The 27,828-nt window shown below is 41.0% G+C and overlaps 1 protein-coding gene across 1 annotated transcript; it reads left to right on the top strand.

Annotated features, from left to right (window-relative positions):
- The first annotated feature begins 350 nt into the window (after positions 1–350).
- Positions 351–4,181, top strand: NPAP1 (nuclear pore associated protein 1). The gene has a single exon (XM_081790866.1). It carries the CDS (start codon positions 351–353, stop codon positions 4,179–4,181), a length of 3,831 nt encoding a protein of 1,276 aa, XP_081646992.1.
- Positions 4,182–27,828: the final 23,647 nt, after the last annotated feature.

The following is a 27,828-nucleotide window of genomic DNA, read 5'->3' as shown; positions in this document are numbered from 1 at the left end:
CACAGTCGCCAAGCAGTGGCCCAGCTGCTTGTATACAACCGCCACAGGCAGCCTGAAATCTATACACCAGCCAAGGGCTGCCGGCTGCAGGCTGGAAGTCCAGACGCGGGAGGCTAAGGGGCGGGGCTTTGGGGCCTCGCCATTTGCCCTTTGCCCTTTGCTGAGGTCACTTGCCATGCTGCGCATGCGCGCCCCTGTTGGCGCCATCTTCCTGGGAGGCGGCACAAAGGCCCGGCTCAGTCCCTCAGGCTCAGTGCCTGTTTGACTAAGAAAGGAGTCAGAAGCTCAGGAGGCGCTCTCCACCTTTTTTACTCCCATCTCTCAGTCGTTTTGCGCACAACCAGCCCGATATGGGCAACCTGCTTTGTAAGTTTCGTTTCCCACCCCGCCCCCGCCGCCGCCTCTGCCGCTCCCGCGGCTCCCGCCCGCTGCCTGGTGATGTGTGGCCCCTGCACCCCCCCTCCCGCGATGCTGTTCCACCACCTGGCCGGGACCACCCCGCTGCTCCTTCACGGGCCCTGGGCCCTGGGCGCAGGCTCTTCCACCGGAATCCTAGGCCTTTACCGGCTAGTTTATACGTCCAGCCCAAGAGGCGGTACCCCATCCCGCAGGCCGCAGGTACCCCTCTGGGGATCCCTCCCTTGGTGAACTGGAGTCACTCTCCGAAAAAACCTGTGCTGTGTGCTCGTAATTCCATGATGTTTGGACACTCCAGAGCCAAAAGGATCCCTCCTCTGGGGCGCAAATTCACTCTCCCACGTTCACTATCTGAGAAGGTAGAGGAGGCTGTGGAGTCGGTACCATCCAGGCACCTCCCACTTTTGTGCCCATTTGGGGTGGAGGAGAAGGTCCAAGAAGATCCCAGAAAAAAGATGGAGGATCTTGCAGAGACCAAAGGGCAGAATGGTGGGAACAGGGTCCCCCATCACGTTGGGGACATACCATTAAAATCTAGTCCCCTGGAGACCGGTGGGCTTCTCACTTCCTGGCAGCACAGCCCCCCACCTTTGGACCTCCATCCTAATCCTCCAGAAGACCGTTTGAGGGAGAATACCCAGAAGTCTCTGATGCACTGCCGCCGTGTAGCCTGCGCAGTCACCTCCTCACATGGCCCAGCTGGAAAATTGGTGCCTGATACAGATACAGCAGCGCTCTCCGACCCACCCGCACGCTGCCCCTTACTGCAGGAGACATCAACAAAGGAAGTGGCGGGTGAAAGCCATCAGCCCGTCAGGGACACATCATACCTCTCCAGGAAGGAGATACAGGCTAATGAGCCTCCAGGCATCTCATCAAGGAGCTCTTTTTCCCCTGTATCTGCCAGCAGTAGGCCCTGCAAACGGAAAACATCCACGTCCCATTCTCGGCCACCACCACCGCCCCAGTGGTGGGGCCACGGCGAGTTGCCCCCACTTCCTAGGTTTCCTTGCAGAACTATTGACAAAAACCTGGACACCTTGAAGAATACCAAATGTCACAGGAGTAAGACCTTGGAAGACAGAAGAGAGATCAAAGGAGACTGCTCAGATGCTCAGTCTGCCACTTCTTTATGCCTACTTGCCTCAGAGACCGCTAACTCTCTGCTTTTGGCGAGTCGCACTTTGCAAGTCCCCATTCCTACTGATGACTTGGCTGACCAATCTGCCAAGCCCCCGACTGCCCCTGTCCTTCCATCTTTAACACCAAACCTTGGTCAGGAGACAGCCCAGATGGTTTCTAAATCTTCTCCAGCTGTTCCTGCTGGTGGTGTTCCTCATCTTAGTTCCAGTCTCATTTGTGGAATTCCTGTGCAGAAAGAAGGCCCTCTTCAGCCAGTCACTGCTGTAACCTGTCTTATTTCTGACATCACCACACTTCCTAACACCTCAACCCCCTCCTTACAGCCACCCTCCTGCAACACAGAATCCCCAGTGCCTCTGTGTATACATTCCCCCCCTCCTATCCTTCCCGCCCCTCTTCCAAATCCTTCCACACATAGCCCTGTTTCAGTTGTCCAGCCCATCATTTCTAAGACAGCTGCTTCTACCATCGCAGCCAATGCATCTACATCTACCTCCAGGCTCACTTCAGGTCCTGGTGTCGTCGACGTGGACACCACTCCCCTTTCAAAGGCTGTTATTTTCAGATCTCCCCAAGGATCCGGAATGGGATCTCCTTCGTTTCCCCAGGGTCGTTGCAGTTTGAAGCAGAGGTGCCCTGCAGAGTCTCCAGTTTTCACCAGCCCACCTGGAGATCCGAAGACAGCCCTTCTTGCCAGTGTTGCCGTTTCCAGTAGTTTGTCCCTTGCGGATTCTGGAGTCACCTCCACTCCAGTAGGCAAGCCCTCTGCAACCTGCAACTCGGCCTGTAACAGCGAAGCCATGGACACTCCATCGCCATCTCAGGCTTCCATCTTCTGTTCCTCCCCTGAGTCCAGGGACAACCATTTCCCACTTAACATGGTGCTTTCTGGTTCTGCTAACACACCACCCCGTGGCAGCACTGTGGTGGCCCACGACTCTATCCATTTACCGAAAAAGTCCTCCATCGGACAGACCTCAGTTTCCAACCACTCTGACCCAGGAATCACCTCTCAGCCCACAACTGGGCATCATAATGGGCAGCAGGCTGACAATTCTCACCTGTTAGGAACACCAGTAGCCTCAACACAAGCTATGGGCCCATCTGCTCTCGTAGCCCAGCCCCCCAGAGACAACGCAGTGAAGGCAGGTTTGGCAGGTTCCGCATCTATCACCACTCTCACTATCCAGCCGGCCTCGAGTGACAAGCCAGGCATCCTGCCCATTGGCGTATCTACCACAACAGGCTTTGGAGTTGCCACGGGGATGCCCAGCACCGGGGATGGTGGCTCACCGTTAGCTGACAGTACTTCAGGCCGACATGTGTTTTCGGGACGTGCGGCCCCTATGGGCAGTGGTGTGTACATCCCAGGCCCCGCTCATTCACAGGCATCCGGAGCATTCCACCTTGGGGCAGGACTGAACGGGGTACCAAGAACCATTTCTGCTCCAACTTTAGGTCAGACAACCTGGAATCGCTGTGGTGATGGCATGGCTGCTGCTGTAGGAGGAACAAATACCGTCCCGGTATTTGGACAAAATGCTAGTTCCACCTTGAATCCAGGCACTTGGGGCCCACCCATCCAGAACCCAGGTAGTGGAGCAGTGGGGCAGGGCTGTACTGTTCCCACAGGTGGAGACTCTACAGTCCCCACTACCCATAAGTGCCCCGGGGGCTCATCCCGACAGAGAAAACTTGCCTCATGTAGAGGAGATGCCACCGTGGAGAAGAGGACTAAGTCAAGAGACCAGGCAGCCTCCCCCTTAAATCTGAGCATCAGGGGGCCAGCCATCAAAACCCCAGGTGATGGAGTAGTGGGAGAGGGCCGCCCTGTTCCCTCACGTGGAATCTCTAGTATTGCTGGTAGCCTCAAGGGCACCCAGAGCCAATCTGGACAAAGAAAACTTGCCCCACGTGACCGAGCCACGAGAACCGAGAAGAAACGTGGGTCAGGACACGTGCCAGCCTGCTTCTTAAATCTGATCATCAGGGGGCGAGCCGTCCAAAACCCAGGTGATGTAGTGGTAGAGGGCCACGCTGTTCCCGCAGGTACACACTTCCGTGTTCCTGTTAGCCCCAAGGGCACCCAGACCCCATCTGCACGAAGAAAGGCTGCCCCACGTCACCAAGCCACCATCACAGAGACGAAACATGGATCAGGACACATGCCAGTCTGCTTCTTAAATCTGATCGGCAGGGGGCGAGCCGTCCAAAACCCAGGTGATGGGGTAGTGGGACAGGGCCACGCTGTTCCCGCAGGTACAAGCTCTCATGTTCCTGTTAGCCCCAAGGGCACTCAGAGCCCACCTGCACAAAGAAAACTTGCCCCACGTCACCGAGCAACCGGCACGGAGACGAAACGTGGATCAGGACATGTGCCAGCCTGCTTGTTAAATCTGATCATGAGGGGGCGAGCCGTCCAAAACCCAGGTGATGTAGTGGGAGAGGGCCACGCTGTTCCCACAGGTACAAGCTCTTGTGTTCCTTTTAGCCCCAAGGGCACCCAGACACCATCTGCACAACGAAAACTTGCCCCACATCACCGAGCAACCAGCACGGACCCGAAATGTGGGTCAGGACATGTGCCAGCCTCCTTCTTAAATCTGAGCGTCAGGGGGTGAGCCGTCCAAAACCCAGGTGATGGGGTAGTGGGAGAGGGCCACGCTGTTCCCGCAGGTGGAAGCTCTCTTGTTATCGTTGGCCAGAAGTGCACCCGGAAGCCGTGTACACAAGAACTAAATGCTTCGTGTGGAAGAGCCACTACCAAGCAGAAGACACGTGTTTCAAGAGGCGTGTGTGTTTACCCCCTACAGAGCCCCTCGGACTTGCCTGGCCACACGGCCTCTGCTGCAGTTACAGGTGGCAGCACCAGCTCTATGCTTGGACCCACTTGTAGTTCCACCGTCCTTCCACGCAAATGCGGTCCTCCCGCCCAGCATGCAGATGTATGCATGGAGGGGACAACGTCATTCCCACGAACGTAGAACCTAGTAGTTCTTCACATCAGAATGATTGCAGCCGACCCAATGCAAACGCAGCAAGTGCCATAGCAGATGCAGACAGTATCACATCTATGATGGCAGGCCTCTATGTCAGCACCCCCCAGAAGGACACTGGGAGCCCTCTTACCCCTAACACAGGTGGTGCTCTGGGGAACAGCTCCACGCCTGCTACGACTGGATACACCTACGGTCCCTCAGCCACACAGAGCACAAGTGCCCCCCATAAGCACAGCGCTGGTGGTGCATTGGGGGATAGTGCCAGGAAATGTTAAACAGAACTTGGACTTGTCCTAGTCGGGTACTCCTCTGACTTTGGAGGATCAAACACTGTATGTGTCCTGGTAAATTGGGCCTGTGCTCTGGGCATGACTAGAGCACCTTCATAACCTGACTAGGACTTCACCTACACATTCCCTTCTTTTGTCACGAATAAGGACCTAATATTCCTCTCCAAATTGGATATAACTGGAAACTGACTTCTTTGCACCAGAAAGGGGCCCAACCCCTTTAAGTGAAACTTACCCTGATCTCTTCGTACAGAAAGTGTGTACATTGTGTGCATACATGTATTTATGTTTAGACCTACACCAGAAAGACAGCAGATTCAAGAAGTTCTAGTGGAGAATGGAAGAAAGCTACATAAATCATCAACCGTGCCATCCCTGGCGTGACTGTGAACTTGGCTGACCCAAGCTCTGGGCCAGTTTTCTCTGGTCTTGGAACGGGCAGGATACCACTGCTGCCTGTAGGGACTCCCTTTACCCCTACCTATTTGCCTCGATGGGCTTTTATCCTGCCCACATTGTGTACTTAATGTACATGAAACTTTGTTATGAATCTGCCCTCGCTCATGTGTCTTTTTGACTCAGCAGTAGAGAAAGAATTAACCTGTGTGAATGGTGATGGGTTGAGCCAGACATAACTATGCTGAATTTTCCACGTTGCAATGACTGGGATGTAGAAGTGACCACATCCTCTACCTGAACACACTGACTCCTGCAATCTACATTTTGAATGTAACGGATGACAATCCAGGGGGAAGTAAGGTCCAAAGGAGGGAGAGATGAGGTGACTCACCCTTGCCTCTTCCTCTGTGTTTCACTCTTCTCCCACCCCTTCTCTCTGACCTTACTAGAGGCTAGAGAACCTCTGATGTGTCAAAGGAAACCACTCAATGATTTTTTTTTTTTTTTAGAAATGTTTCAATGTTTTCTTGTGTGTCTTCTTATTTAATTTAGACTTAGGCCAGTCATTCTTACACATTCCCATATCACCCAGAGAGGATAGATTTGAGCCTGGAGGAACAAGGGGAGAAAGGGCACATACCCGCTCTGTAATTGTTGGAAATTTCAGTTTCTTTTAATGTATTGTGCTGCCTTAATGCAGCAGAAGAGATGCTCTTCAGTAAGTGGCCCAGCTCTGATCTAAATCACTAAAATATCAAATCACACAAGTTACAACTGTGCCCAGTTCTGGCTGACACTGACTTTTTTGCTGGATCTCCACTGGACTTAAAAAAGGCAAAATGTGCAACTGTGTGGAGCCTACATTCTAGGTGGATGGGAGCAAAAATACAAACATGCAAATTACCTGATAGGTTAGCCAGGAACTAATGTTACGGAGTATAAAGTAGCATAGGGAGCATTGAGATTTAGGCAGAATCACAGCTTTCAATTTAAACAGTGGACAGGATAAGCCTCGCAAAGAAGTTGGGATTTGAACAGGCTAGGGAGGTAAGAGAGGAGGACAGAGAAGATGTGGGTTGAATTCCCTGCACCATTTATTGGTTGCACGATGACAAACGGTAGAGCCATCCTTCAAGTGTCTCAGTGAACTCAATGCTTTTACATGGCCTATTTACCTTGCAAGATTTTTGGAAGGCTAAACTAAAATAAGGTAAGCAAGTCATTTAAATTATTGTTGTTTTGTTCTATAAACAAGGATAGATACATAATAGATAGATACATAGATAGATACGTATGTACATACATACATACATACATACATACATAATATATGGATGGAAATGGGAGACATATCTACACTTAATGAGTTCCTTATCAATAATGCTTCAGTTACCTCCACCAGGCAATTCGTTGCTAGAGGGTATCAGACAGTACTGCCGTGATATCAATGAACATTGCTTTATTACCTTTCATTACGAGTAGCATCTCTCACAATTATATAGGATACCTATTTTAAAGGAAATAAACTACACAAAATTTCAACTAATCGACTAGACTTTTATGTTCTTTGGTACATTTTTGTTAAGCCAAACTTCTGTTCTTAACTTTTTTAATGACTTTGTTAAAATATAAGTGACATTCTATAAGCTGCACTAACTTAAAGTACACAATTGGCAAGGTTCTGAAATATGCGTATACATACCCATGAAACCATCAGCACAATCAAGAAAATAACATACCCATTGCCCACAAAAGTTTCTTTGTGTCCATTCGTAGCCCCCTTCCACTTTTCCCCATCCTGCCTTTCCACATCCCCAGGTGACCATTGATATGCTTTTTATCATTATAGATGCATTTGCATTTTCTAGAAATTTATGTAAATTGATTCCTACTGTGTGGAATCTTTTGTCTGGCTTCTTTCACTAAGTGTAATTTTTTTGTGACTAATTCATATTTTTTTGTGTGTATAAATAGTCTATTCCTTTGTTTTGCTGAGTAGTATCCCACTGTAGGTGTGCCATGTTATGCTTATTCCTTCATCTGTGGATGGATGCTTGAGTTGCTATAATTTCTAGCTATTAAAAAATAAGGATATTATGAACATTCACATACAAGTCTTTGTATGAACATATACTTTAATTTTTATCAAATAGATATCTAGGAGTTGAAGGACTGGGTCATGTGGTAGGTACATGTTTAACTTCTAAAGAAACTGAAAGTTTTCTGAAGTGATTACACCATTTTCCTTCCCACTAGCAGTGTATAAGAGTTCCATTTCCTACACTTCCTCACCAAAACTTGGTGTGGTCAGACTTTTCTAATTTTAACCATCCAATAGGTGTGCAGTGGCTTTAATTTTCATTCAGCTAATAAGTGATGATGCTGAGCAACTTGCCATCCATACATGTTTCCTAGGTGTGCTTTCTTTTCAAATATTTTGTCCATGTTTCTAACTTTTAAAAACGTTCTATATATTGAGTTTTGAGAGTTCTTTGTGTTCTAGACACACATCTTTTCAGATGTGACTTGCAAATATTTTATTCCAGTTATGTGGCTTTCCTTTCATTATCTTAATAATGTCTTTCAAAGAGCAGAAAGTTTGGATTTTGATGAGACTTACACAGTTTATCATTTTTTTTCTTTTATCACTTTTTTGGTTTCATCTCTAGGAAATCCTTCCTAACCCAAGGTCACAAAGTTTTTGTCCCATGCTTTCATGTAAAAATTTTGTAAATTTATCTTTTGATCTATTTTGAGTTAATTCTTTATATGGCATAAGGAGAAAATTTCATCCTTCCATATATGGCTATCTATGGTCAATACCCATGCACCACATGCCTCCAGTGGCATTGTCAAGACTATCCTTTCTCTATTGAATTGGCTTTACATCTTTGCTGAAAATCAGCGGTCCCTATATGTGTCCCTATATGTGTAGATCTATTTCTGTTATCTACATTCTGTTCGACTGACCTATTATATCTGACTCTTGGTTATAATACATTCTTTCCCTGATTTCTTTTCAGTTACTCATGTAAATAGACTCCCAGTAATATAGACTCACCCTTTTACTACTCATATCTAGGTGTATTTTATAAAGCATTTTATAAATCAATAGAATTTGGGCTCAAACTAGGGTAACTGCCAAAAGACATTTTTAAAATGTTGAGATATAAAAACTATGTTTTCTACAGCCATCTAAACTCAATCAAATTCATGTTAATATGTCCCCAAAAGTTATTTTGCATGTGCATGGGGTGTAGAATGTGGGGAGTACGTAAGGGGTATATGTAGTCTATCCTAAAGATCATTATAGGGAGCAAAGAAAAGAGAGAAAATAGGAATATTCAAATTCTAAATGTTAAAATAAAATAATACATTTCTACAAGGGTTTGTGAAATTTACATTGAGATAAATAAGCAAATCATTATAAAACACAAAAATTTAGAGAATATTTCAAAATACTTTCATTTGCCAAATTCACTAAGATAGTCGGAGTAATAGAGAAGAATTTTCTGGAAGCAGCTTGTGCTTCTTTTTTATCCCTATAGGGTGATTAGCTGTATTTTATTCAGTGTATTGTACATGTGGGTGTGAATAAGATGGAACTTCTCTTAAAAAGAGAAACGAGTAAAGAATATATGTTGTCAACTTGTCTGAAACATTTTTCATGTTCTGACTCATTTTTCTTTGTATTGGTATTTCAAGAGTTTTTGTTTTATTAATTTGACTATTATAAAAACCTCGATAACTTCACTGAAATCCCATGAAAATAATATAAACAACTGTAATGGAAATTGAAAAGATGATAATAGCAATCAGCACTGTGTTATTTCTTGTCAGTGTTTTTTATCACTTCTAACAGTGAAAAATCCCATATTAATTTGACTTTTTGACCTTTAGTCTTCACTTTAGTGGAAGAAGTTCTTTTGAGAAGAGATTTCTTCTCTTTGCTTATTATTTCTTTGCACTTTAAAACAATTAATGACCATCCTGTGATAGGATCATCTTAGAGTGGTGCAGGAGAAGCACAGTTGTGCCAACTATGTACAGATCTATGGGTTCACAAAAATTTAAAAGCTTGATGTTTGAATCTTGTGGAACGTAGCCTCAATTCTGAGAGAGAAATGGAAATATTACTGCATTTACGTTGTTTAAAATAAACTGACACAGGTATATGGACAGCATCTTCTATTCTAGGCACAGTTGGGATATTGGGTGAGGGGGATGGTGAACAAGAGCTATAAAAAAGTTCTTGTCTATAAGAAGCTTACAATTTAGTTGGGGAGATGATACTCATTGACTCAGTGAGGATAAGTCTGATGCGGTTAGTCCACAGGTCATACTTTGATAAAATTTTGCTATAGGGCAGACCAGCCTATTCTTCTATTAAAATCCTTAATTCAGTGTCTAATAAACCTGAATATCAGGCTCAGATTCCACTTTAGAAATATTCCCACGGGCGCTAACAGCCAACAATTTAATATGTTTCCTAAAGACCTGACCCAACAAACCAGAATTCTTGAGTTTAACAAGCATATTGTCCTCCTTTAAGAAAGCTTACCATTTGAGCCTTGTATGCTAAGTTCCAAGAAAATAAGATAGATAATAAGTGACATTCAAGTTCAGAGGTGGGAGAGAAAAGAGGCTCAGCTTAAGTGAAACATTTTGTTGAATTCTTCAAAGCAGTAAACACTAAAGAGCACATTACTCCAGTCAGACTCTGAAAATGTTGAGAAATAAGATGAATGTCTAAAGATGGAGGTCAAAATGTCATGCAGATTTAAGGGTGCACATAGGATGAAAGCAAAAAGATTGAAAAAGACATTCCAAAAAGAGAACATGTGGAGGGGTGGGGTGGGGGGAGGGGGTAGTGCAGGCATACTTGTATCAGACAAAATAGACTTGAATCAAAAACCATCACAAAGAGTACAATGATAAAAGGGTCAATTCACCAAGAAGATATAACAATTATAAATATACACCCACTCAGCATCAGAACATCCAAATATATGAAACATATATTGACAGAACTGAGGGAGAGATAGACAACAACACAATACTGATAGGGGATTTCAATAATTCATAGGCTATCCAGGCAGATCAATAGAGAAACAGAGCACTTGGACAACACTAGAGACCAAATGGACCTAACAGACATATACAGAACCTCCCACCGAATGGCAATTAAACTTCAAGTGCCACAGAACATTCTCCAAGGTAGATCACATGTTAGATCACAAAACAAGACTTAAATTGAAGAAGACTGAAATCATACCACATATCTTCTCTGACCATAATGGAGACTAGAAATCAATAGCAGGAAAAAAAAAAAAAAACTGGAAAATTTACAATATGTGGAAGTTAAATAAAACACTCTTGAACCCCCAACAGGCCAAAAAATAAATGAAAAGTTAAATTTGAAAATATCTTGAGACCATCAAAAGTGAAAAAAGAACATACCAAAAATGACAGGATACAGCAAAAGCAGTACAAAGAGAGAAGCATATAGTGATAAATGTCTGCGGCATTAAAAAAGACCTCAAATAAACAATCTAACTTTAAATTTCAAGGACTACAAAAATATTATACAATCAAAGTTAGCAGAAGGAAGAAAACAATATTGATTAGAACAGAAATAAATGAGGCAGAGAGCAGAAATACAACAGAAAATGAATAGAGAATAGAAAAAAACAAAAAAATCAACAAAACTAGGAGTTGGTTTTCAAAAAGATAATCAAAAGTGATAAATCCTTAGCTGGAATAAGAAAAAAAAAAGGGTTTGAATAAAAAAGAAAGAGGAGATACTAAAACTGATGCTGCAGAAATAAAAAGGATTATAAAATAGTCCTATGAACAATTACTATGACAAATTGGAATACCTTGAAGAAATGGAGAACTTCCTAGCAACCTATAAGAGTAAATCATGGAGAAATAGAAAATTTCAATCAGTAATCAAAAATTTCCCTGAAAAAGAAAAAGTCAGGACCAGAAGGATTCACTGGTGAATTCTATTGAACATTTAAAGAAAAACAAATACTAATCCTTCTCAAAGTCCTCCACAAAACTGAAGAAGGAGGAATACCTCTAAACTCAATTATGAGGCCAGCATTGCTCTGATGCCCAAACCAGACAAAGATGCTACAAGAAAACTGCAGGTCAATATCTCTTATGAATACTGATACACAAAACCTCAACAAAATACTAGAAAATCAAATTCAACAGCACATTAAGAGGATCATATGCCATGACCAAGTGGAATTTATCCCAGAGATGCAAGAATCGTTCAACATACAAAATTCAATAAATGTGATACACCACATTAATGTAACAAAGGATAAAGATCACATGAGAATCTCAATAGACGGAGAAAAAACAAATTCAATACCCTTTCATAATAAAAACACTCCATAAATTAAGAATACAAAGAAATTATCTTAACATTTTCAAGGCCATATATGAAAAGCCCACAGCTAACATTATACTCAATAATGAAAAAAAAAAAAAAAAACTTCCCCTCTGATATTGGAAACAAGGAAAGGATGCCCACTCTCTTTTCTTTTACTCAACATAGTACTGGAAGTAGTAGCTAGAGCAATTATGCAAGAAAAAGAAATATGAAGCATCTAAATCAGAAAGGAAGAAGGAAAATTATCTCTGTTTATAGATGACATGATCATATATGTAGAAAACCCTGAAGTTTTCACACATACACAGATGGGGACTTCACACTTACTGGTTTCAAAATGTATTACAAAGCTACAATCATCACCACAGTATGGTACTGCCATAAAGACAGATACAGAGGGGCACCTGGGTGGCTCAGTCCGTTAAGCATCTGACTCTTGGTTTTGGCTCAGGTCACAATTTCACAGTTTGTGGCTTCTAGCCCCGGATCGGGCTCTGCACTGGCAGCGCGGAGCCTGCTTGGAACTGTTTTCCTCTCTCTCTGCCCCTCTCCTGCTTGTGCTCTTTCTTTCACATACAAAAAAAGTAAATAAACATTAAAAAAAAAAAAAAAAGACATACAAGGACCAATGGAACAACAGAGAGTCCAGAAGTAAATCCATGGATTTATAGTCAAATTATCTTTGACACGTGTACCAAGAATGTACAATGGGGGGAAGGATCAGGTCTTCCACAAATGGTGTAGGGAAAACTAAATACCCACATTGCAAAATAATGAAATTGGTCCCTTATTTTAAACCATACACAAAATTCAACTCAAAATTAATGAAAGGCTTACATGTAAGACCTAAAACTATAAAACTCCTTGAAATAAAAAACAGGGGGAACAGCTTCATAATACTGGTCTTGGACATGACACCAAAAGCACAGGCAACAAAGGAATATATAGACAAGTGGGACTACATCAAGCTACAGGATGGGAAAAAATATTTGGGTTAATATCCAAAATATATTAGAAACTCCTGCAACTCAATAGCAAGAGAAAAAAACCCACAAACACAAATAACTTGATTTTAAAATTGGACAAAAGACTTGAATAGACATTTCTCCAAAGAAGTTAGACAAATGGCCTATAAGTAAATGAAAAAAATGCTGAACATCAGGAATCATCAGGACAATGCAAATCAAAACTACAATGAGATATCACCTCACATCTGTTAGGATCACCATTATCAAAACAAAACAGAAAATAACAAATGTTGGTAAGGATGTGGAGAAATTAGAACTCTTGTACACTGTTGGTAGGAATGTCATCTGGTACAGGCACTATTGAAAACAGTATAGAGATTCCACAAAAATTTAAAATAAAAAAAAAAAAAAACTACCATAATATGATCCAGGAAGTGTACTTCTGGGTGTTTATCCAAAACAACTAAAAACAGGATCTTGAAGAGATATTTGTATTCCCAGTATAATGGAGCGTTATTCACAATATGCAAGAGGTAAAAACAATCTAAGTGTCTATTGACGGATGAAGTGATAAACAAAATACAGTACATACATGTGATAGAATATTATTCAGCCTTTAAAAAGAAGGAAATCCTGCCATATACTACAACAAGAATGAACCTTGAGGACATTATGCTAAGTAAAAGAAGCCAGTCACAAAAGGACAAATACCACTTACATGAGGTATCTAGAGTGGTCAAACTCATAGAAGCAGCAAGTACACTGGTGGTTGCCAGGAGCTGGAGGGGAGGAAGAAATGGGGAGTTAGTTGGCCAAAGGATATACAGTCTGAAGATGAAAAGGTTCTAGAGATCTGGTATACAATGATGTACATATAGTTAACAATACTGTACTGTATATGGTACTCAAAACTTAAAAGAATTTATGAGGAGGGTTTCACGTTACGCGTTTTTTACCACAATTAAAAAGAAAAAGTCACTCAGGATCCGGTTTATGAGATAACACGTGTAGATGCCCGGGCCCCACACTTAGAATGGTCCCATGCTTGGTTTCATGCTCTGCTGGGGTTGTCTTGGTATTCTTAATAATTTTATCTATCTTTAAACTTGTGTTTGTATGTGAAGCTAGTGGGACGATAGAATATGTGTGTGAGCAAAGGAGATAAGATGAACCATGTGTGTCTGTCACCATTCCTGCTGTTACATTCACATAATAGCTTGTACCTGCTTGTCATGTGGCTTCCACAACATGTTTATTTTGTACTCATTTGGAGTCTAAGTTCCCACGCATTGTGGGTCCACCAGAATTCTGTGTTCATGGTCATATCTGCAACTGAAGGTGTTAACAGTTCTCAGAGGCCACACTTTCCATTTGAACCAAAAGTTACCTCTAATGCAGAAAGAAAAGCAAATGTGTTTTAAGAAACAGGATTGGCCAAAAAATCTTATCTAATCCTTTCTTACTTAGTTACTTCCCAGTATTAGCCAACTACTTAGAATGACGACACATGGAAAAGAGAAGAGAAGGCAACCCGTAGTTCCTTTTGAATCCTTCCTTATTCATTGGTAAGGTAAGCAAAGGTAGAATGTGTATTTATCAAGAAATTAAATAAAAACAGTTGAGTTAGGGGTGCCTGCGTGGCTCCGTCGGTTAAGCGCCCATCTTCGGCTCAGGTCATGATCTCACAGCTCGTGAGTTCGAGCCTCACATCAGGCTCTGTGCTGACAGCTCAGATCCTGCAGCCTGCTTCGGATTCTGTGTCTCCCTCTCTCTCTGCCCCTAACCCACTGGCATTCTGTCTCTGTCTCTCTCAAAAATAAATAAACATTAAAAAAAAAATTAAAAAAAAAAACAGTTGAGTTAGTTTGTATAGGATTTCCCCTGTTCTGGTTTAAAAAATACATATGTGTATATATGCAAACTATGAAATAGGAATTGTGTAATTTTTCAGTGATTTTGCATATGAGAGAAATGTTCTTATATTTGCATGTAAAACTGACATTTCATGATGTAAACAGGAACAGTAAAAGTCACAATAATTTAAACCTTTATTCAGAAAAACATTACATAGCAAATTAAAAAAACAAACAAAAAAAAAAAAAAACACCAGGACAAGTTGAGAGAGGATACAGAAAAAAAAAGGTGAAAAAACTTTATATTTAAATACTGTATTAATCTCCCAGGGCTGCCATAACAAAATACCACAGACTGGGTGGCTTAAATAACAGAAAATTTATTCTTTCACAGTTCTGAAAGGCTAGAAGTCCCAAATCAAGGTGCCAGCAGGTAGGATCTAGGAGAGAATCTTTCTTTGCCTCTTCTGGCTTCTTTCTGGTGGGAAGAAAGCCTCTTCTGGCTTCTTTCTTGTTGGGAACCCTTGGTGCTCTCAGCAGCAGAACCATATTGCCTCAGTGTCTGCCTCTCTTGTCCCATGACCGTCTTTCCTCTATTTGTCCGTGCAGCTCCAAACCCTTCCTCCGCACAAGGACAGCAGGCATTGGATTAGGGGCTTACCCTAACCTAGTATGGTCTCATCTCAACTTGATTCTATCCGAAAAAAGACGTATTTGGTCACATTCACAGGTTCCAAGGGATATGACTTTTGGGAGGCAGGCACTATTCAACCCAGTCTAAATGCTTTTAATAGCACTTTGTCCTTGCATTTTAAACAAGGGGCCACACATTTTCATTTTGCTGGGACCCACACATGATGTCACCTTTTTAATGACAGCACCCATGTTGGAAAACCTGGCTTAACAGAGAGTCAAATGAGTCTGTTACCTGCACTCTAGAATTAATTATATGCTAGATTTATCCACTTTGTTGTATGCAGCAAGATGGTTCCAGACAAACCTATGTGAGAGGGGCATGCCCATGTAAGACCCACACCCATGCAGCTTAGGGGAATAGAGAATTTTTGCCTCACTCACAAGATGAAGAAAAGAAGAGCTGAGCAAAACATGGCTGGTTATTCCTCTCAACCTTAGCAGTCAAATAGGCCACTTCCCCTGCCCAGCATCAGTGAGTAGAGGAATAGGAAGGTCAATTACATTAATCAAATTCCTTTCACATGGAGGTACATTAGAAATGAAGAAGAAAAATTTTCACTAGCGCTTCCCTGCTTTTGCTTAATGCATTGAAATACACCCTGAAGTCTCACTGGTGGGCAAGTTAGATTTTTATCTCAGAAGTCTCTGATATGGGTGAGAAACTGCATTAATTAGATTAACTCCAAGGCTATTCATATCCAATGATGAAAACCAACCCTATCTTCTATTAGCCATCCTAAATTACAATTAACTACAGAAATTGGATGAGGTTAAATGACAAATTAAGATTAAATATATAAAGCCATTCTAATAATACAATCTGAGAATCATAGAAATGTCCCAAATTTGAAAGTAAACCCTTGTCATTATCAAATGCGTTGGGGAGAAATTAAGGACACAGACCAAACCCTCTTATAGATGAAAGTCTCAGTGTTAAAGCCCAATTTTGAAATCTTGTTTCTTTGTTATTGTGAGTAAAAGTCCAAAGTCCTAAACGTCCATAAATAATCCTCCCCAATGTCTTACGTGGTTCATTCTCAGTGGTAAGGGTTCTCAGTGCCTGAGTGGGACTGAGGGCTCCTTCAGTATTTGCTGCTCAGATTTCCCACTGTGACATGGGGAGAGGCCTCTTAGGGCTTCAGCTGTTTTACTGGTCTCTCATGAACCAAGCTTTTAATGAGGACAGAGAGTTAATAAGAAATCTTGATTTTTCAGAACTAGCCTCACAACCAAAACATGCAGAAAGCAAGCCAACTCCCAACTCCCAGAACACTGAAACTAGGCAAATTTTTGTTCTCAGAATCCAGTACAGAAAGTGCCCAAAGAACACAGCAAAAACTCAATGGCATTTGAGAGAAAAATAAAGTCTCTTTGACTTCAGCCTCACGAGGAGGTCCACTAGTCTATGCTAGTTATCTGACGTTGTTGACTTGGGAAAGAGGATTCTTTCAGCATCAAGTGCACTTGGTACTATGAGTCTGCCACGGACAGGGCACAACACTGTGCACTGATCATCCGTAGATGCTTCATTTACACTTCTTTGATCACCTGTTGTTCACAGTGCATTACTGAACTGATGATGTGTTCTGTCTAATGACGTTGCATCTGCAGTCTCTGACAGATTTTACAGTCCTGTGCCAACGTGGCCATTTTCACTGCCTCCTGCTATGGAATTGTGCAGACCATAGAAGGCTACCTCTTAGAGAACATTTCTTTCTCACACATAATTGACAAATCCAGAGTCAGTGGGTCCACATGGTAAATGGATCAGTTGAGCCTATGGCAAGCCATGTATGTCAATACTGACAAGTTTTATCAAACTTTCCCTACAATGGAGCCTTTGTTTCCATCAAGCCTGCTTAGGAAAGGTGTACTGAAAAGTAAACTAACGTGGGCAGTTGCCTAAGACTTCCCCGCCCTGTAAATTTCTGGGCGCCCTAAAAGTCCAGTGCCTAAAGATCCTCCTGGTACCTTTTTTATTCTGCTCCAGTCATTCTCTCAGCCACCTGCAACTCCCCAAGGCCCCTTTTCTTTAAGCCAGACCTTTACATAAGTGACTACAGAAACTGACACTCTTCATGCATTCATCAGTCAAAATCAAAGTATCTTATGGCTGATGGAGTGGGCTGAATGATGCACCGCCCCCCCCAAAAAAGAGAGGCCCATATCCTCATTCTTAAAATCTATGATTGTTAGCACATTTGGACAAAAAGTCTTTGAAGGTGTAATTCACGTGGGCCCTGAATACAACAGCAAGTGTCCTTATACAGGAAGGGCAGAGGGGGATTTGAGGCAGAAAAAAGGCAGATACAGACACACAGTGGAGAAAGTGATGTGAAGACAAAGTCAGAGATTGACTGATGTGGCTGTAAGCCAAGGAAGCTAACGACCACTAGAAGCTAAAAGAGGCACAGAATGGATTCTCCCCTACATAATCTGTAGGGAGTAGAGACCTGCTGATACCTTTGGCCTCCAGAACCACGAGAGAGGAAACTTCTATAGCTGAAGCCAAGTTTGTGGTCATTTTTACGGCAGCCACAGAAAACTAACACAGCATGCAATAAACCTTTCTCAGGCATTAGTGGTTTACTGCCCAAACCTGCCTGACCTAACCTAAATATTTTCAAACTGTCAAAGGTCACAATGTCCTACCACCTAAGACAGACCAAGCACAAAGCCATCTTCTCTGGCAATACCAAAACACTTTCCACATGGACATTTTACTTTCCAAACTCTGTTCCTTTTTATTTCTCAGTGTTCTCGGGGAATGAACCAAATGTTAGCGTGCCAGAGTCCAGCTCCAGCAGGTCCAGGGGTTCCCGAAGGATGAACGGCGTCGGCGAAAAAGTGAAAATAAAACAAAACTAAAACAAAAATAAAAATAAAAAACTAAAATAAAAATCTAAAATAAAAAACTAAAATAAAAATGGACACAGACAACAGCAGTGTGTTGAACTGGCCGATTTATTGCAGTAAACGTGGCATTATATACGTTAATGATTTCCTTGTAACATACGTCATCTATGTTTTTCTAACATTACCCAATTCTAAAATTGTTCTTTTGTATAATCACCCAATAAGGAATAACATGATTGTTTTGTCATAACGTTCCCTCCTGCCCTTTGCTTATTGATTAATTTCTTTTATTGTTTTTATTATGTATCTATGTTTATCTATAATTTATAAAGTATTTGCTTTGTTGTTTTCACGAAAGGTTATTTATCTCTCAACACCTCAAATGGAACAGTTACAGGGACATGACCTCTTAGTTGTTTCCCTGAACCATTTGTGGTTTTGAAGAACCAAAGTGTTCGCCTGGGTCCGAGGTGCCAGGAAGGGGGCCAAGAGGGCCTTAGAAACCCACGCCTTATACATTCTCAGAGACACAATGCACCTAGGAACCAATGAACCATTCTGTAACTTAACCAACTAGGTTCAATCATCATCTGGAATGCCTCCTGGGGGCCAAGTGGGCCTAGGGGTCAGAGAGACCTGTGTCCATAGATACACTCCTTAGTTACCAGAGTGGGGCTTTCAAATCCATATGTCTCTCCTATACAGGCCCTCTTTGCTGGCAAAGGTATGAGGAGTCCCCATAGGGGATGGCAAGGGCGAAACGCAAGGCCGCACAATTTCTTGCGGAACCTTATTTCCTTTCCTACTGGTTCTTTTCCCAGGGGGCTGTCGAGGGCAATTCCCCAACAGACTATACCCCAGGTAGTTTTAAGGCCAAATTACCTAAAAGCAGGAGTACAAGAAGCTTCACTGTCGGTTGGCCGCCTTGCAGTCACCAATCCGTCCACAGCCCGGGCTTTGGCACTCAGGCTGGGATGGCTCGGCTTCCAGCATTAGTGTCTGTCAATTGTCCTGGAAAAGTACAACACTCTTATTACACCTAGGTCTGGAGTAGGTTACAAAATAAAAGAGGAAAGATAAAGGTTAAAATATTCCTTTTACTATTATTGATAACCCAGGTTTGAGAACCCCAGTTTGAATGAGAGCTAAATTGCCCCATAAATGAACTCCAGAATCGGGCAGATTACCACCTAGTAATACACAGGACTGGAGAAACAGAAGACCCGCTCACACTCTCAAGGAAGAGAACAGAATTAATCAAGGCAAGCATGCCCAGTTAATACTTCTTAAACTTTCTGTGTATGTCCTTTGACCACCCTAGAGGCAGAGTAAGTAAAGAAGCAGAGTTGAAATTACCTAATGAGCTCTCCTGACATGACTAAATTATCAAGAGTGGGGAAGGAACATTTGGTACTCCCCACCCCCACTTCAGCATTAAAAGAAAAACACAACCCCCTGCCCAACATTTACAATGTAAAACAAATCAGAAACTACTTTAACCCTGACTTACTATTAGTACACTAATAGCTAATCAGGAGCCTGGTGCAAAAACATCTTGATTAGCTGCTGATAAAACTCCTTGGAAGTGGATCGTCTACATGACTCAAAAGGAGAACATGGCCCTATACGCTTCAGGACTTTTTCACCAAAAATACATTTATTTACTATTCCAGCAAATATGGCCTGTGGCCTAGCTCTACCTTCATATCTGCTGTTCTTGAATTAGTCATAAAGACATGTATAGAAATAAAGACCAGATTTAAGGCCGGAATGTATAAAATAGCAAAAAAAAACCTGTAAGTGGAGTCAAGTACCACCACCATTTACCAAAGGTGAACTTCCAGCAGCAACATTAATGGTTTTTCTGTTACATCTGTACAGTGATATATGTACATAACTATTTTTAACTTATTAAAATCTCATTTTTATGGCTGACCACTGCACACCAAGTAACATGCAGAAGCAACATCAACAGATGAAAAAAGATAGTCCCGAGCCTCAGCAAGTGTCCTCATACAATGTCGTTAAAATACAGTGTAGCAAATGCAACAATCAAGCATGCAAAAGTGCAATGGTAGCAAAAAGGAGAGTGTGATCACAACATTAAAAGGACTTCACAATAATGTGTAAATTGAGTTTTGCAAAATGAAGTGGGTTTTTCAGGTGCACAACAGGGAGAAAGGAATTTGTGGTGGAAGGAAAAACATAATCCAAGATAGTGAACTGTTCAGATACTCCAGGAAAATGAAGTGGGGAATAGCAGGAGAAATGATTACAGGATTTAGACACCATGAATATCTGTAAGCAGAAAGCCACTTAATGATGACTCAACTGATAGACCACATCTGCATTTTAACAAGACTACTCTAATGGAAATTTCGAGGACCCATTCAAGGGGGGAAGAAAAAGGAATTACTAATTCCTGCAAGAAACATTATGGGCCTGCCACAGAAACCAGAGAACAAATGAAAAGGTCTTCAAGAATCAGAACCCAATATGCTTGATGAATTCAAATCTGGTGATAAGAAGTCATGAGGGAGGAACAAACAATGGTAATCCCAAGATTTTTGCTTGTTTGAAGGATCAAATGATGAAGCACCTTAATATGCTCTTACCCACATAACAATGTACAAGGAGTCCTTAAAAGTTACAAAGATGGGAATCTGAGTGATCTTCCGGTGATCAAGTCCACTGGAATTTATCTGTTGATGGCTCTGAGTTCTCTTATTCTTCTGTTTCCGTGGTCTTTTCTCAAGGATTAAATTATCTGAGGATCTGGCTTTCAGTTATTGTCCACAATTTGCTGGTTCTGGTATCTTAGTGTTAACAATTGTTCGGTCATTAAGAAACAGTCTATCATCTTTGTCTTTGTCATCTTTACATGCCTCCTTTTCTTGAAGTTTTTTTGCATCAGTTTCAATCACACATTTAATCTGTATTTTATTGTGGTAAAATATACATAATGTAAAATTTTATGTTATTTTATTGTTTTCTTTTTTTTTTCCTGGCGAGATGTCTTCTCAAGAGGTTGTACCATTTGCATTCCCATTAGCAATAAATAAGATTTCCTGTTGTCCCACATCCACACCAGGAAGTGGTATTGTCAGTTTGGGGTATTTAGCCATTTAACAGATGGGTGGAGCATCTAACTGGGGTTTTGTTTTTCTCTAATGCACCATGCATATCATTTTCCAATAATTCCCCAATGTTGAGCAACTTATGCATGCCTATTTCTCATTTACGTATACTATCCACTAAGGTGTCTACTCATATTGCCTCATTTATTTCAATTTGGGGAGTTTACTTTCTTATTGTGACGTTTTACTACTTCTTTGAATATTTTGTATGCATATCTTTCTTTAGATATGTGTTTTGAAAATATATTCTCCTAGCAAGGGGGCTTGCCTTTCCATTCTCTGAACACTGTCCTCACAGAGTGGATATTTTAAAATTTAATAAAGTCCACATTACCATTTTTTTTTTTCTTTCATGGACATGCTTTATGTGTTGTATATAAAAACTGTGCTTCATTCACACATTTAGTCTTTTTTTATGGTGGCAAAATATGCATAACATAAAATGTTAAGTGTTCAATTCAGTGGTATCAAAGTGCATTCACAATGTTGTACAATCATCACCACCACCCACCTCCAGAACTTGTTCATCACCCCAAAGTGAAACTCTATACCCATAAAAATAACAACATCCCAATCCCCACTCATCCCAACTCTCCAAAACCACAATTCTACTTTCTGCTTCTATGAATTTGCCTATTCTAAATATCTCAGCTAGGTGGAAGCACACCTTTATCTTTTTGTGACTGACTTACCTCACTTAGCTAATAGTTTCAAGGTTCATCCATGCTGTAGCATTGATCAGAATGTCATTCCTTTTTAAGGCTGAATAATATTCCTGTGTGTGTGTGTGTGTGTGTGTGTGTGTGTGTGTGTGTGTCTAGGTACAATAAACACATGTATTACAGGGAAATGTAAAAATACTTACTTGATATTGAAAGTCTGAGATAACTACTTTTCTGTTTTGAGGAAATTTGTCTCTTAATGATTATATTTTGCCGGGAGCTCAATACCACAATGGGAAGGAGGGCTTAACCCCTACCCTGACTCACTGAATCTCTCTTTCTTATGTGGAATATAGAAACCTGAATGTACTCTCTAAAAAAAAAGGCTATTCTGGCATAAATTTCAGATAGCAAGAAGAAACCCTCAAGAGGTTCAGAAGTTTAGTTCAGAGAAGCAACCGGAAATTCAGATGACTAACTGGCACTGATAGGACTTGCTTGATATGAAAACAGAACTATAAATCTCACAAGATTAGGTGATCCTGTAAGAATTTCAAAACTTCCTGCTATTAATTAGCAATCCCGTAAGAACAGCCTCCCTTAAACATACTGATGATATGCTTCACAGCTTTATATTCAGCAGCCTATGTTTTGGCTAAATGAGCTTCAGAAAGAAACGGAAACTTGTGGTTTAGTTCCATCTACTTTGGAGCCTCTGGTTAAATAATCTGCTTCTGCTGTGCTCTGTCATCTTACCATCTGTAAAATGGAGGCAGCTTGAAAAACACAGCCACAGAAAAGATGTACAGCTTTATGCGCAGTTGTCTTCATTTGTTTAGAATACCAGTAACATTTTAACTCACTCAAGGAGTGCACATGCTACTTTGAATCGTCTAGGACAAAACTCTGTCAAAATAAGAAAAGGAAAGGGCCAAAATAACTGATTTTCCCAGGGGGACACAATTATTTTATGGTATATCTGGGATAAGAACCCACATATCATTGGCCCCAGTGCACTGTTCTCTTATTGGGTTTTGAACGATACAGAGAAATAAAACTCTTCTGTTATATGTAACTGGTGCAAGACTCGGCACGATAGGAATTGGAGAACTGCATATTAAGAAGGATCTGGAAAATCCTTTTTTTTGTTTTTCCAAAAAACAGTTTTTAACATTTATTGATTTTTGAGAGACAGAGACAGAGCACAAGTGGGGGAGGGCAGAGAGAGAGGGAGACACAGAATCTGAAGCAGGCTCCAGGCTCTGAGCTGTGAGCACAGAGCCCGACGGGGGGCGTGGACCCACAAACCGTGAGAACATAACCTGAGCAGAAGCCAGATGCTTAAACGACTGAGCCACCCAGGCGCAATCTGGAAAATTCTTAAAACTAAATAAGCTATATACTAGATACATAGAAAACAGTGGTACCTGAAGATGAGTCAAGGAAGAACAAAAGGAGTTCTTGAAGGTGTATATGGGCTGCAGTTCCAAAAAGGACAGGTGAATTCCTGTTTCCGGCACTTTGGAGGTTCCACCCCAATACACAATACTAAAATAAAATAAACATTTGAACTAGATCATATTTAATTCTGCATGTTCATGTAAGCCAACAAAATATCCCAGGTATCATCTACATTGTCATTTTGTTTTTATCTTGAGTTTTCATTTCTAAAAGTCTTTCCAAACACAAAACAGAGGTTGGAGAAAGGTATATGGGAGGCGGCAGAGATAAAACAAGCTCATTTCACTTACCATGAAAATTAACATCCAAAGGAATTCTTCACAGCTGAAAATGTCCAAACAATTTTCATTTTAAGGCAAGGCTTCTGGAAAAATCATGCTGAAGGACTCATAATTACCCACATGTCCCTTATCTGTTTCCATACATATCACTATATATTATGGGAATTCTGAGTGGCAGAGAAGCATATCCTGGCTAAACATCTCCATGCCCATAATGCAGATATGATGGTCTCAAACCAACCTGAGGATATTAGAGCCCACTTTTTCCATTACTAATATTAATAGAGGACAAAACTTAATATACTTTTGCCTGTATAAGCTAAATCACTTCTTCATTAAAATGGATGGCCCATAAATAAGTCTGTAGTGTGGGCGTCATTGGATGCCAAATGAACTTTTGTGGGTTTTATTAACATCGTGGGTTTCTAGGGAGGATCTACTCAAAAACCCTGAGTCTAGTTTGACATTTGCAACTAAATTATCATATAACCTTGAGCAAAGGGAGTTCATTATCATAAAGGAGGGATATTAATACTTCCCATCCCTACTTTGAAGGGCTCTTATAAAGTATCAAATAAGGTAACAGAGGTGTATATGAATGCACACATTCTCATTGGTATTTGTACATGCTTGAAAATAACTCTACAGAATGCACTATAAAAATCTTGATGATATGGATCCCCAGACTAGTTCCCAGCTCTCCCACTGAAACTACATAAATTAACAAACACCTATGTATTTCGTTAGTTATCACAGAACTACAAATACTGCTTCTTGCAGTACCTTGTCCCAACCATCTGCCTTCCTCTTTACATCAATCCTCAATTCAGAAACCCTGGAGATTCGTTCATTAACTCATGCACACAATTATTCATTCAGTCAAAGAAAATTTTCTTCTCGGTAAACAAAACCTTCTCTAGTAGGTTTTACAGACATGTGGACAACACAGATGAATATCCCCTCTTCTAAGTAGAGGGGGAGGCAAAAATAAACAAATGAGCAAATATTTAAACTTAAGTATAAACATATAAACAAAAACTAAACAAATGGATAAGAAACTAGTATATTAGGTAAGTGCTAGACAGCACTAGAAAGCAGGGAAGGGATATTGACATTATTAGTTGATGGGAAGAGGTTACAATGCAAAATTAAGCAATCAATGAAGGCTTTATGGGGAGATGAAATTTAAGAAAGAACATGAGGTGAATGTGGGAGACAGCAATGTACCTATCTGAGGAATGAATGTTGCAAGCAGAGGCAACAGGCAGATGGAAAGCAGTGAGGCAAAAGAATGTGCCTGGAATAGTCAAGGAACAGAGAGGATGTCAGGGTGTGGAGGATAGAGCGAACAAAGTAGAGAGGAGAAGGAAATGAACTCAGAAAGGAAATGGAGGCCCAGATTTCCAGGGCTGTGGAGGCATTTTGAGGACGTCGGTTTTTGTCTTGAGTGAGCAACTGAAGTGACTTGAGTGATATAATATGACCTAAGTTTTAACAGAATATCTCTGGATGCCATGTTGATTGGACACTGGAGACGAGTAAGACAAGATCAGGAAGGCCAATAATTAATTAATTTCAAGAAGGGAATTACCCAAGGATATACCTTCTACTCTGTGAATGTAGAGCAGGGGTTAGCAAATAAAGGTCCACAGATCAAATCGGGTTCTCAGCCTGTTTTTGTATGATCCGTGATATAATCATGGTTCTTACATTTTGAAAGGTTGATGAAGAAGGAGGAGAAGAAGGTACAGAACCTGTACGTGGCCCACAAAGCCTAAATATCTAAAATCTGAAAAATGTGTTCCACCACCTAATAACCGGCTGCTAGTAGATCCTCAACAAAACTGGAAGAAGACATGAGTCACTTACTTGCTAAAAATATTACAAAGTGAATGGTGTCAAGGAACATTCGTATCTTTACTCCTAATCTTCAAAAACAACAATGCCATTTCCATTGAGCTACTGAAAATACAGTCTGGTTTTCAAAACAATAAACGAGGAGATATTTTCTCACATAAGCAACATCATAAACAGCTTTCAGGGGAAGTTGAAGTAGCAACAAAGAAAACAGTAACATTGAAATAGCAACAAATAAATAATAACAAAAAAATTCTTAGAGAACTTTAAGCTTTACAAATAATTTTCATGTTCATCATCTCATTTAATCCTTAAGTCAACTCCATGAGATAGGTATTATTTTCCTATTAGAAATTACTACCTCCTAAAATAAACCTTTAGTGATTTCACAAGAAAGGTGAATGCTGAGGTTGGGTTTTTTTCTTATGTGGGAAAGTTGGATGCTAAAATCAACAGGTATTTTCAGTTCAAGCCAGCAGACCAGAAAAACACGTTTACTTTCTGTTCTTCCTGGAAACCATAGTTAATAAAAGTATAGAAATACCAAAATTAATACCAATCAAAGCCAAGAGAATGTGGAAGTCACAACCACAGAAAGATTTTGATACATTTCTAGAAGGCAAAAAGTGAAATGTAAGACCGATGAATGGAGGGATCAAGAAAGGACTTCCAAAGAAGGGGCTGCACAAGGCCAGTGAGCTTCTGCTGAGCCCTGTTTATAGTAAACAGAAGAGAGAACAGGGGTTGAAACCAAGCAGACAAAAGTTATTTTAGGGGAAAAAAAAAGTTCACTTAACGAGTTTCATGGATCACTCAGTCTTCCCTCCATATTAACTCTGTATGAATTACCTCAGATTGCTGGTGGGCAAGACAAGGGAACGGGGAGGGAGTGTTCCATCACAGGGTGTCAGCTATGGTTCACTGTCCCTACTACCAATTCCATTCAAACTACACACCCCTGGCTTCATTTACTATACTGGAGATTGGTGCTTCATAAATTGTCAAATGAGAAGGAATCCTCCTGGCAACTATAATTTGCTGTTAGTATCAAAATATTTTTATTAATGATTAAATTAATCGCTCAAAAAATATTTTGCCTTCACAAGTTCTGTCTCAACATATTGGCTTCTGCCAAGGCAAATTAGCTCAGAAGAATCATTGCCATCTAATATATTTTGCCTTTAAGGACAAGTAAGAGAATGGTCTATATTTCAAAACAGCATCCCTCCTGTCTACTCCCATTTGACAAGAAAAATCAAGAGGTAGATTTTTATGGGATGTCCTCACCCAAACTTCCTTGTATTGTCCTGAAGCCCCAACACTCATCATATGCTGAATTTGCCCCTTTGTCCTGGGAAATAAAAAGATGGAAATAACATGACTGTCATTTATTGTGTCCAGATATATCTGACATCATCATCTTTTTCAGAGTTCCTAGAAGAAATCTTTGCCCAACATTTGCACAAGTTTGCTATTTCTGTTCAAACAAACAACATCAAGAAATTGTTCCTTGCTGAACTCAAATGATATCAAAGGGATTGTGGTTAAATGTCATATCTATAAATCATTTGTGCTCCCAGAGAGATTAGAAAGGGCTTATATTTCTCCTTTTTTTCAAGCGGCATTTGGGTCTGAGCAAAACCTTTTGTGTCCTACCAACCTCCAACTTGGTTGGGGATGGAACTCCAAACTGGCTCTAACATACTATAAAAGCTCTCATAAACAGAGCACTGAAACTAATTTTATAAGATACAAACTACGACCAATGCTACTTTAAATATACAAAAAACTAAATACAGTAAAAGCCTCAGTTTGCGAGCATAATTTGTTCCAGAAACATCTTGTAATCCAAAGCACTTGTATAGCAAAGCCAATGTCCCCATAAGAAATAATGGAACCTCAGATGATTTGTCCCACAATCCAAAAATATTCACACAAAAATCATTATGATACTGTAATGTGATACAAAACAATAAAGAAAATATAAAATATAATGAAACATAAAAAATCAATCTGCATTTCCCTTTGAAAACTTTCGTGGCTGGTGTGAGGGAGACGAGAGAGGAGGGCTGTTGTGTAGGATGACTTTCATTATCACTAATGGAGGTTGACTACACTACAGTATTAGTAATCTCTTGTCATATACTGTATTTAATGGAACTGGCAATAAGGCAGCAGAGGAAAGGGGCTATATCTGCAGGCAGCCTGACCTAGAATGAAGCAATGCATTCCTAAGCTTATTCTTGTATGGAAAAGCAAAGGACTGTCCATTGGTGCTTTGAAGTGACAAAAATACACGAGTTAGAGTCAGTTGTGGGCACCTCCCACTGCTCTGAAAAACCACTCATTTCTGCCAAACGCTGTGACCCGAGAAAAAGCATCTGAGCATGGGAGACCATCACC

This window comes from Panthera onca, chromosome D4, assembly GCF_046562875.1.
Source record: "Panthera onca isolate mPanOnc1 chromosome D4, mPanOnc1 haplotype 2, whole genome shotgun sequence".
Classification (NCBI taxonomy): Eukaryota; Metazoa; Chordata; class Mammalia; order Carnivora; family Felidae; genus Panthera; species Panthera onca.
The sequence above is the reverse complement of the archived record's forward strand: the minus strand, read 5'-3'. Positions and strand labels throughout refer to the sequence as shown.